The sequence below is a fragment of the Littorina saxatilis genome, linkage group LG8, assembly GCF_037325665.1.
Source record: "Littorina saxatilis isolate snail1 linkage group LG8, US_GU_Lsax_2.0, whole genome shotgun sequence".
In the NCBI taxonomy this organism is placed as follows: Eukaryota; Metazoa; Mollusca; class Gastropoda; order Littorinimorpha; family Littorinidae; genus Littorina; species Littorina saxatilis.
Window position 1 is genome coordinate 68,981,307 of NC_090252.1, and position 12,741 is coordinate 68,994,047.

General features: G+C 42.7%; 1 protein-coding gene across 1 annotated transcript in view; it reads right to left on the reverse strand.

Moving 5' to 3' along the window:
* The window catches only part of LOC138974832 (uncharacterized), a 29,288-nt gene extending 26,779 nt beyond the window's left edge, over positions 1-2,509 (reverse strand). Inside the window, exon 1 of the mRNA XM_070347558.1 lies at positions 2,291-2,509. Within this exon, the coding sequence (XP_070203659.1) occupies positions 2,291-2,339 (49 nt within the window). The 5' untranslated portion in view covers positions 2,340-2,509. The remainder of the gene's footprint in view (positions 1-2,290) is intronic.
* Positions 2,510-12,741: the final 10,232 nt, after the last annotated feature.

The following is a 12,741-nucleotide window of genomic DNA, read 5'->3' on the forward strand; positions in this document are numbered from 1 at the left end:
AGATCGTCTGCTAGACTGCAGTAACTGGAGTGGTGGACGGTTGTTTTTCTTCTAAGAACTGGATTTTACCGGCAACAATTAATGTGTTGCAAAGTGTATCACTGTCGACCTGTCACAAAAGCACGTACGGTGGGTACGGCTGACCAGATATGCGTGAGTTCACGGCTATGAAACCGGAACAGCGCGTCGTTTTTAGTTGTAAGTATATTTCCTGTCGCTACAGGTTGTTCTTGGATCAGCTTCCGGGCCCTACTGCCTCATTACTATACACATTCACTATACTAGATGTCGTTCTGGTTTTCGAGCGTTATATGCTTAGGTTCACTCACATACGACTAGAGCACTACTGAGGGTGCATGACTTTACACTAATATGAATCAGGACTAACGCAAATACTGCAGTTGAGTGTGAGAGACAGAGAAAGTTGTTCGCTCCTGACGGCAATGAACGTTGCAGGTATTTTTTAGAGCACAGATTAGAGTTTCTAAATTCTAGCAGTTTTTGTGTGTGCAGGAAATGTTCCCGAGACGTGGCGTCATAGATAATGTGGCTTTAAAATGATCAACTGTGACCACAGTTTGCAATGAGCGTTTCTGGTTTGCTTTGATTCCACTGCACAATAATACGCTCAATGACTGGTTCTGTCTTGAATCTTAAGTCCAAGACATAACGTCAATGTCAAACCATGTTCTCAGATAGTCAGCTAATTAGTTATTGCAAGGTCATGCTATGTTTAAATAGATTAGAACATGTATACCAGAATATTGTGTATGCACTCACTTCTATTATTTTCCATATTATGGACTATTCCGTTAAAAAGAAACAGCAATAAAAAAAAAGATTTAATTGTGTACATCTTTCTGGAAATGCTGCACCGAATTATTGCTCAAACAACAATTGACAGTCTCATTTTGCTTGACAATAAAGAGTGTTGTCCTTGTTCCTTTCATTGCCATTGTCATTACCCCACCATTCTCTAAATTTAAAAGAAGGATGTGTAATTGTGGCTTGTTAACAACTATTGAACATCCTTTGAAGAATGTAGAAACACACTCATGCGTTGCTTTACTTCCTCGTTATAAATTATGTGATCATAAAATAACGCATGAGAAGCAACTGATCCCAAACAAAAAAAGAAAAACCTGAAGTGTTGTTTGACGAAAGATGTTCAAAGTCCGGGTAACAGAATTACAATAAAAAATTCAGCAATGAAACGTTAACGTTGGCAGTCTCTTTTGGGGGGGATCAGCAATGATGTGTTAGTAATTTCAAAACATCTTCGCTTGCAGCTCTACAGCAGTTTGCGAAAAAGAAACCTTTCTCGTATTAAAGTGATTTCCTGATTTTGCAATGATTTTGCAATGAGAAACAACACAGCACATATGCATAGAACCAAATGCAAAACAAAACTATATAAGACAAGCTAGAGAATAAAAGATACACCTATTTCACTTTTCCAACTTGAAGTGATATATGGTGGGGGCCCGGTAGCTCAGTTGGTAAGAGCACTGGACTTGTGATCGAAAGGTCGCAGGTTCGAATTCGGGCCGGGACGGACACGGGCCAACTTTATGTGCAGACCCAGAAACGGAAGCCATGTCCCACACCCGTGTCACCACAATGGCACGTAAAGGACCTCGGTCATTCTGTCATAAGTGCAGATGGCTGATACCACCTAAACACGCATACACTTGTGTATCTCGACAAAAGCCAGGAGGGCGTAAAAATCGAATCATATAACCCATATTTCTTCCTGAAGAGGCGAAATAGTAAGCCTGTAGGACATAAAGCATACTCTCTTCCTTTTGTGATAAATGGATATACCGGGTACTTCCGTCTCAATAGGTCCAGGCGTTGGATGTTGGTGGCCCCTATGTTGTTTGGTAATTCTCCCAGTACAAAAGAACATAATGATTTCTAAGCGATCAACTATGGAAGGTTCTGAGCTTAGATTCATTTAACTCTTCTACAATCCTTCAACTGTCAATGTATTTCAATTATGTGCTGTGAACAGCTATAGGCAGTAGATGTGTCCATAGGTTTCAAACAGTAAGGATGCTATCATCTGATGTAAAAAGCCTCGACGGGCTTGTTGTAGTGGTCATAATCTCTCACACCAGACGGAATGTAGCTGACATAGTTCGAAGGATGAAAACACGGGGGGCATCCGCTATTTACAAGCAATAACAGCTCTCTTCGAAAGAGAATATAGCCGCGAGATTGTAGAAGATTTCACGGAATCCATACCAGACAGACTAATAGAAAAACAGAACATGCATCACGAACATACCTTGTATATCACACAGGAGCAGCACTACAGCCAGCAGAAGCACAGTCATCGTTGCTTTCAGATCAGTTGCATTGATTCAGCCATAGAACAACACTGTTGGAGTATTGTCATTCTTTGCAGATGCAATAAAATAAGATGTTTCCTCTACCAACACGAAAAACAAGTGGAGAAGAAAGACAATGCGTCTAGAATCAGCACGAGGAACTATACAGCTCTCCACCAAAGTTTACAACCACAGGTGTTGTCAAACAATCTGTTTTATGAAAAACTAGCAGTAAATGAGTCCCTGTTGACTTCCTTGTCTGTTTGTGTCCTGTTGTATTAGCCAAAAAACATGCACTGTTAAAAAAAAAGAAGAAGATAAAAGACACCATTGTGTAAAGAGTAACAGGACACCTGGGAATATTCACAGTGTGTGTGTGTGTGTGTGTGTGTGTGTGTGTGTGTGTGTGTGTGTGTGTGTGTGTGTGTGTGTGCGCGTGTGTGTGCGTGTGTGGGGGGGTGCGTGTTCTTGGGTGAGTGTGTCTCTCTGTGTATGCGTGCACGTTCAGTACTTCATTTCTACACAGCCTGTTTCGTTGATTCCTTCCTGGTTAAAGGCCTTTGGCGAAATGTCAGCTAACAGGAAAAGAGTTTTCAACATTGCATGTTTAGTTAAACCATATTTAGTCCAAAACATCGCTATCCCTTTGTCAGGTTTTCCCTAGATCGATGGCACAGTGCCACGCACATTTTCTGTTCATCGACACAACATGAACCGAGTTTGACTAGAAGGTTGAAACATGACATATTGGATTGTTTCCTGCTGTTTCAGGTTGAGGAATACAGCTAGTTGCCTTGGGTCATTGTAAGAAATACAGTGTTATCCATACAGTTATTGAATCAATATTACAAGTAATATTTCTGCATATATGTAAAATACAGTGTACAAATTATAAGGCTGACACCGTGTCTTACAATATGCCAGGATCTTCTTAAAACTACGCCATATCATGGATAAATTGTCACACACACACACACACACACACACACACACACACACACACACACAACGTACATAGAGACACACACACACACACACTCACGAAAGCATGCACACCCACACACACCCACACATACACATCCAGACACACACATACATACACACACACACACACACACACACACACACACACACACACACTCACGAAAGCATGCACACCCACACACACCCACACACACACACATCCAGACACACACACACACACACACACACACACACACACACACACACACACACACGCACAGTGCGACGAGAGAAGGACAGGTAGACAAACAGAAGGATAGACAACCAATGCAAACATAGCTAGGTGCCTTTCAAAGGATATCATGTACCGCACAAAAGTAAAAAGTAAAACAAAATCGTGCCAAGCTAGAGCTTTCCAGTTCGGGTTCGAGTTTTTAGTTATTTCCCCACACACCCCAAAATAAGCGCTTGAGTGATCTGCCATTCACAATCCTATCCTTATACGTTATTTGCGTGTTTGACCAAAATATGACATTTTACACAGATCGAGACAGTCATTGTTCTCCGAGACCGCGCTAGCGGTCGAGGTGAACAATGACTGTCGAGATATATGTGTAAAATGTCATATTTTGGTCAAACACGCAAATAACATTTATGTATCGATCGAATTCCTTTCAGGTACTTATGACTTTGTTGTTGTTTTGACGATTGAACGAGCACACACACACACATGCATGCAATCCACATGTATGCAATCAAACACATATGTATCGATTGGAGATTGGATTTCCCTTCTTTGAGTCATGTGACGTCAGAGGCCGACAAAACTTTATAATTTGGCTTTTCAGGTTGACCGAAACTTCAAAGGAACTAAAAAAAAAAAAACGTCATGTGTTTGATTGCATGTGTGTGTGCTGTTCAATGTCAAAACAACAACAAAGTGAGTACATGACGTGTGTTTTGTAGTTCCTTTGAAGTTTCGGTCAACCTGAAACGCCCAAATATGAAGCTTATGTGTTTGATTGCATACATGTGGATTGCATGCATGTGTGTGTGTGCTCGTTCAATCGTCAAAACAACAACAAAGTCATAAGTACCTGAAAGGAATTCGATCGATACATAAATGTTATTTGCGTGTTTGACCAAAATATGACATTTTACACAGATCTCGACAGTCATTGTTCACCTCGACCGCTAGCGCGGTCTCGGAGAACAATGACTGTCTCGATCTGTGTAAAATGTCATATTTTGGTCAAACACGCAAATAACGTATAGTATTCCTATCATACAGCATGACTTCCCTTCTTTGTCTCTGTTAATCTAGGGAGAAAATATCCAGCGATATTTCTCCGTAGGCCTAAAGTTCGGCCATGACCTAGGCAAAATAACTTGCGCAGCCGCAGAAACAAGAAAATGGAAATCTTATGAAGCCGTCATCAACACGAACACAATGATTGCAGAAGCAAACTCTGTACCTACACGACCGAGACACAAGACTGATTATTTCACAGCTGCAAAGGGTAAGCTTACTCACAATCAGGTCTTCACTGACAAGCTAGGAACAGGCGGAAAATTCCAAACAAAAGTAAATGACGTCAAAGTCTCTTTCGCTTTGCGTGTAACTTTGTCATGACGTCTTTTTGTGACGACAGTATACGCGACAATTTGTTCGCTTCCGGTGTCATTTTAGACTGAAAAGCAACTCAAAAGAAGGAGCTAAGCCTCTGTCTTGAAACAGCTGAAACACTCTTTTGGATCGCCGTTTCAATGTTAACCAAAAAGTTAAAGAAAAAAACAAGGTTCAGTTGCGAACTGACAGCGGATTGAGCATTTATTCCTGTTGATGAAGGTATGATTGAAGCTTTATTCTCTCCGTCAACCAACAACTTGCAAGACTAGATTTGTAGCAGACGAAAACCAAAGTGTGCGTTTTTCCTGTCTTGTGAAGGCGATTATGTCGTTATAAGTTATCTGTACGTTGTAATGACATTTCAAAACAAAATTTAGCTTTGATGCGTCACGGGATAATAAGCTTATACGTTTTTATCCATGGAATTGTTTTTTTCGTCTCGGCAGGGTGAATGAATTCATGATGTCTTTTCCGGAACTGGACAAAACTGGCCTTGCCAAGACTGAAACAAAATATAGTTCTACAACTTCTAGGCTTGGGTTGATTGCCCATGGTGAATTTCCAATGATTTGTTGCCACATCCCGTGACAAATTCTCTTTACTTTGGTCATGCCATATATACGTTACAGTTCCGTCCATGCATGGTATCGCGTGATATTTTGTCTCGACGGGGTGAAAGAATATAATGACGTCACTCTCGGCAGAGCCTCGAGTGACGTCATCATATTCATTGACCCAGTCTCGACAAAATATCAGGCGATACCATGGATGGACGGAGCTGTAACTTATACATATTTGGGTCAAGAACACAAATAACGTATAGTATAAGCTTCATATTTGGGCGTTTCAGGTTGACCGAAACTTCAAAGGAACTACAAAACACACGTCATGTACTCACTTTGTTGTTGTTTTGACATTGAACAGCACACACACATGCAATCAAACACATGACGGTTTTTTTTTTTAGTTCCTTTGAAGTTTCGGTCAACCTGAAAAGCCAAATTATAAAGTTTTGTCGGCCTCTGACGTCACATGACTCAAAGAAGGGAAATCCAATCTCCAATCGATACATTGGTGTTTATTTTACCTCTTCCAGAATGGTATTTCTTCCGCACTTGTTTCGCCGCAGTCTCTGTTTTGATTTCCGTCGTACTGTTTGCCTTTGAGAGGAGATCGTATTCCATTCATTGTTGCCAGAGGTACAGGTTTGAACTCGCTAACGGAGCTACAGAGTTCAGAATGTATTATGTAGTTTGAATAGACGATAACACACAGGAGGAGTGTTTTGGAATCGTCGCGTTGGCGTTGTATATTCAAGAAAGTAAATATATGCTATGATGGGTAGTGTATCGAGACAGTGGATATTCTCCGATGGACGGTGTGTTTGTTTACGCCGTGCATTGCGTTTTAGCCCCGAACGGCACGGACTGTGTTGGCTAGATCAGAGATTTGACTTCCTGAATCAAACGATATTATGTTTCGACTGAATATAATATAATGACAAAGGGAAGTCGGGAACTCTTGACATGGGAGAGTGGAAGAGGAAAATCGCTTGCCGATTAAAGTCATGTATTGAATGAACATTATAGTCATTATATAGAGCTTTTTTTGTTTGTTTTGCCAATCACATCATTGTGGGGCTTTTAATCAATAGCATGCATCTGTTTACAATGTATCATCAATCATCCTTCAACATGTATAATACATATGTAAATGGCAAGTATATACAACATTAGGACATAACAGACAGACGGACATATAACATACCGTTCGCTTACAAGTAAGGCCGGAGCATAACATAACATGCAGATTACAATAGCCTACTGATAAAAAGAAAGAAAGAGAGAGAGAGAGAGAGAGAGAGAGAGAGAGAGAGAGCGAGAGAAAGAGAGAGAGAGAAAGAGAGAGAAAGAGAAAGAGAGGGAGAGAGAGAGAGAGAGATAGCGAGAGAGAAAGAGAGAGAGAGAGAGAGAGAGCGAGAGAGACAGAGGGAGAGAGAGAGAGAGAGAGAGAGAGAGAAAGAGACGGAGAGAGGGGGAGAGAGAGAGAGAGAGAGAGAGAGAGAGAGAGAGAGAGAGAGAGAGAGAGAGAGAGAGCATTTTCAATCACATGATTGTAGTGGTATCACTGCCAAATGTTCCTTGATTACCTTGAAGTCTAATTCGCCAGGACAGTTTCCCAACATGGCTCCTTAGATGGTGCACCTTGAAAAGACATGGGACGCACCAACATGTCTCATTAACGCTTTGTGTCGACAGGAAACGTTTTGACACAGCTAACAATGACCTTCAAGGAAAGATTCGCAGGGAAATGTGAATCTTCACGTCTTTGTTAAACGTTCACGATGCGATAACTCGAAACACGAGCATATACCGTGCACAACCTCGTCTGTACTTCATGTTTAAAACTGAGCAGTAACACCAACACAAAAACCACATGTTTTATTCAACTAGTTTATGTATATTTATTCAGTCCCATCCTTTCTGCACTGCTTCAAATGTTTTCTTAAGCCTAGAGACACTCAAATCATCTTTAAAAACAGCGGAGATCCAGGGATAGGTAAACAAAAATGTAAACAATTCTGAACACAAGGGTTTGTAAGAGCGTGACAGAGAAACATCACAGTTAGACGTCGTCAACAACAGGTTTCCAAAAACTATGCTGCTCATCCAGGCCAATATTATTGATAGCAACGGGACCAGTTGCGGAGCAATAGTGTCAATGTCAAGGTGTTCATTGTATCACCCTGTTCAATTACAACTGAAGAAACAAGTCAAAACAAAACGAGGTTTGTTTGAGCGTACGAAAGTATTTTGTGTGATACAGCGTTCTGTTTTGATTAAAGGTTTGAGAAAATGTGCAATTCATGGCCTTATTGAAACCCTCTGTGGATTCAGGTCTATTTTGTTTTTCGTAGAGTGCAAGTGCTGTTCTATATGTTCTATTTTTTAGTCCTCAGATGCGCCGGCTTGTGTGTCTTCGCGGGAAGGTGAACGGAAAGTGGATGACAGGGTGGTCCACAAAAGCGCCCTATTTTCTTTTTAATCTCATTTTTGACTGCAAAAAGACATTTCGAAAATGTCTTCACCAAACAATAGCAGAATGATGGGAGATTATGTCAAGACAAACATGTGTTCTCAGACACTTGCGTGACCTCATTTCTGACACTATAACATCATAACATGTGATCACAAATATAGTCTAGCCAAGTATAAAATCACCAGACACTAAGCTCTGACCAAATTAAACAATGACATCATAGCTAGCTTGATGAGGTCAAGACTTATACTCTTGATAGCTCAGTGGATATTTTCAGTGGTGACAATCTTTTCAAGCAAACATATTGGTCATTTCTGCTGATGATCAACACCTACAATTTTGTGAAACTTGGAGGCTTTTGCTCTCAAATTAAGTGAGATAACATCAACGAAAAGTGTGTACGAAGAGGACCCGGCTGTGACCCCACAATGTGACGGGAGTCAACCAAACTAGGGTCATGCCGGCAGATTATCACACTCTTGAAGTCTTCAAAGTTTAAAAGCTCTAGCTTCAAAAACGCCCTAGATAACGTCAACGTCAACGTTACGTTATTATGACATGAACATGACTCCGCTGTGACCCATAATTTTGACGAGGGTCAACCAATTAAACTGGGGTCACTTCGTGAGATCATCAAACTCTAAAAGTGTGCAAAGTTTCAACGGTCTAGCTTGCAAACATTAAAGATAACCTCAACGTTAAGTTTTTTTGTTCACGGCCGGACGGCCGGCCGCCTGCAGGCGGCTCATACAGTTGGATACGGATAATTACTAAGACTCACCTAATACTCAGGTGAGTCACAAAGTTTCACCGCATGCAGGACCTCGAGAAAGCTGTGAAATCTTAACTCAAAAGCAACCCCAAATAAGGCCATCTTAAGGCCATTTCCGATTGGCTCAGGAATGTGTGACTTAGCATCGTGGTAGGAGGAGAGTGGGACTAATAGCTGCTGTAGTTTGGGCTATACCCGCCTAACAACCCCCTCTTCTTTTCTTCTCCTCTGTAGATTGTTCAGTTTTTATTTAGTTCCCCGTCCCCATTTCTACAATTTGTTCTACTGGTTTAATATTATCATGTCCACCATTATGAAAATGTGTGTAATTTAGTATTGTTCTGGTCACGTAAAATAAATATCTGCTTGAGTGCGTGCGTGTCCTAGTTGTATATTTTCAATTGTTTCATGTGATAACTGTTGAATAAAATTCTGTTTTAAACCAACAGCCTTTGTGAAAATCACATTTGATCATTTTCGTGGGATCCTACCTCGTACCTGCATTCTACAAGAGATATAACTCGGATTTCATTGCTGGATGTAATCGGCTGGCTGGGTAACTTACACTATAAGCTGTGGAATGGATCACTGGTTATGTTAATTTCAGGCCTCGTTCACTTTACTGTGTCATTCTCAGTCTATTTCACTGTGTCTTTCTCAGTCTATTTTACTGTGTCATTCTCAGTCTATTTCACTGTGCCATTCTCAGTCTATTTTACTGTGTCATTCTCAGTCTGTTCTACTGTGTCATTCTCAGTCTCTTTAATCGTGTCATTGTCAGACTATTATTTTAACTGTGTCATTCTCAGTCTATTCTACTGTGTCATTATCAGTCTGAGTCAGAGGGGAATACAGCGATCCATCGGTGTCATCCAGTTGACAGGTTCCAACACTGTGTGTATTTCTAGCGGCCCGCTCATGTTGGCCTGATTGCCCTGAGCTGTCACTAGCGCTGTCATCAATTGATGCCCCAAGGTCATCAAAGCCTTCGTCCTGCGCTACACTGAGCACCCAATGCTGTGCTTTCATCGCCAAGACGGGTTGACCATGCAGCCCTGAACGTGGCGAGTATTTTACAGTAGAAACATGTACTTGCCAAATGCGAGTCAAATGCTGAAACAATTAATTGTTGGTTTGGCTTGTAAAGGTTGCCCTCTGGCTAGTCAATGTTCCGCATCACTATAGCCTTTGGCTATTGCACAATTGTTTGGACTTTCGGGGCTGCCATGGGAATAGGAGTCTTGAGTTTCATCTCCGAAAGTTCCTTGCTACTGGGACCTGTTTGATCCCTCTTGGGATGGAGCAAGTTCCTGCAGCTGGCCGATGGTCAATGGTTCCTGTCCCACAGGCACGATGTCTATCAGGGGCTTGTCATTGATGTTACGCTATCAGGGGCTTGTCATTGATGTTACGCTATCAGGGGCTTGTCATTGATGTTACGCTATCAGGGGCTTATCGTTGATGTTACGCTATCAGGGGCTTGTCATTGATGTTATTGATGTTACGCTATCAGGGGCTTGTCATTGATGTTACGCTATCAGGGGCTTGGTATTGATGTTACGCTATCAGGGGCTTGTTATTGATGTTACGCTATCAGGGGCTTGTTATTGATGTTACGCTATCAGGGGCTTGTTATTGATGTTACGCTATCAGGGGCTTGTTATTGATGTTACGCTATCAGGGGCTTGTTATTGATGTTACGCTATCAGGGGCTTGTCATTGATGTTACGCTATCAGGGGCTTGTCATTGATGTAACGCTATCAGGGGTTTGTAATTGATGTTACGCTATCAGGGGCTTGTTATTGATGTTACGCTATCAGGGGCTTGTTATTGATGTTACGCTATCAGGGGCTTGTTATTGATGTTACGCTATCAGGGGCTTGTCATTGATGTTACGCTATCAGGGGCTTGTTATTGATGTTACGCTATCAGGGTCTTGTTATTGATGTTACGCTATCAGGGGCTTGTTATTGATGTTACGCTATCAGGGGCTTGTTATTGATGTTACGCTATCAGGGGCTTGTCATTGATGTTACGCTATCAGGGGCTTGGTATTGATGTTACGCTATCAGGGGCTTGTTATTGTTGGTACGCTATCAGGGGCTTGTCATTGATGTAACGCTATCAGGGGTTTGTAATTGATGTTACGCTATCAGGGGCTTGTCATTGATGTTACGCTATCAGGGGCTTGTTATTGATGTTACGCTATCAGGGGCTTGTTATTGATGTTACGCTATCAGGGGCTTGTTATTGATGTTACGCTATCAGGGGCTTGTCATTGATGTTACGCTATCAGGGGCTTGGTATTGATGTTACGCTATCAGGGGCTTGTCATTGATGTTACGCTATCAGGGGCTTGTCATTGATGTTACGCTATCAGGGGCTTGTCATTGATGTTACGCTATCAGGGGCTTGTCATTGATGTTACGCTATCAGGGGCTTGTCATTGATGTTACGCTATCAGGGGCTTGTCATTGATGTTACGCTATCAGGGGCTTATCGTTGATGTTACGCTATCAGGGGCTTGTCATTGATGTTACGCTATCAGGGGATGAAGGGAGGGACGGGGTTGCTGGTGCGCTAGGTAGCTTGCTAAAGTGTTCTTGTGTTTCATACTGTACTCTGCCTTGGTCATCAGACCTATGTGGGCCCTGATGAACCTTACCTATTGTTTGATTTGCTTGAGACAGATTGTGAGTATGATGTCTCTTGCTCTCATCTGATTGGCTTCTAATATCATCCGGTGTGTGCTTTATTTCAACACCACTGCTATAGAATCCGTGCCAGTGTGTTGCGTTGGTTGTCTCCGTTATTGACGTTTGCGAAGGGTGAACGAATAAGGGGTCCTCTAGCCATCTCGTTTTGGCGAAATATCGTTTAGTGAAATCCTTTCTGTCTTTATTCTTCACATCTGGGTTTGCTGGTGTTATGTCTTGTCTGTCTTCAGTTAGACTTGTGGTTGACATCTTATGAAGGGTCTGCAGACCTGCCTGATCTGCCCTGTCATTCTCCTCCAACCCTGAAGTAGCAGAGCCCTCGTTGCTGCTAACGGGCTTCTCAACGGGAAGTTCCACCGGGCTTTCTTTGCTACTAAGGGGCTTCTCAACGGGAGATTCAACAGGGCCCTGGTCGAACAAAGAATCATCTGAGTTCTTTGCCTCCACATCGTCTGGACTGTCTATGTCCTCGCGCCAAGCAAACCGATTTGACATCAGCTTTCCGCGTGAGACACAGAACACGCAGCTCAGCAAACAGACCCCACACCCTCCGCAGAACAGACACCTGACACAGCGACTGCATTTGGAAGGCGGCTCATCATCGTCTGAATCCTCGTCATCTCCCTCTTCCTTCTCCTCTGGCTTCTTGTATAAGAAAACAAAGGGCAGCCACCCGGAATTGCCAAGTATCTGCCACACCTGGATTATGGTGGCGAGGAAGCCCCAGGAGAGAGAGGCGCCGACACCCACTCCAATGGCGACCCTCTGCGTTGGGGAGAGGGCGGGTTCCTCTGGGGGTGCTGGAAGAGAGATCACACAGTCAGGCAGATAACACACTGGGGCTGCTGGAAGAGAGATCACACAGTCAGGCAGATAACACACTGGGGCTGCTGGAAGAGAGATCACACAGTCAGGCAGATAACACACTAGGGCTGCTGGAAGAGAGATCATACAGTCAGGCAGATAACACACTAGGGCTGCTGGAAGAGAGATCACACAGTCAGGCAGATAACACACTAGGGCTGCTGGAAGAGAGATCACACAGTCAGGCAGATAACACACTAGGGCTGCTGGAAGAGAGATCACACAGTCAGGCAGATAACACACTAGGGCTGCTGGAAGAGAGATCACACAGTCAGGCAGATAACACACTGGGGCTTCTGGAAGAGAGATCACACAGTCAGGCAGATAACACACTAGGGCTGCTGGAAGAGAGATCACACAGTCAGGCAGATAACACACTAGGGCTGCTGGAAGAGAGATCACACAGTCAGGCAGATAACACA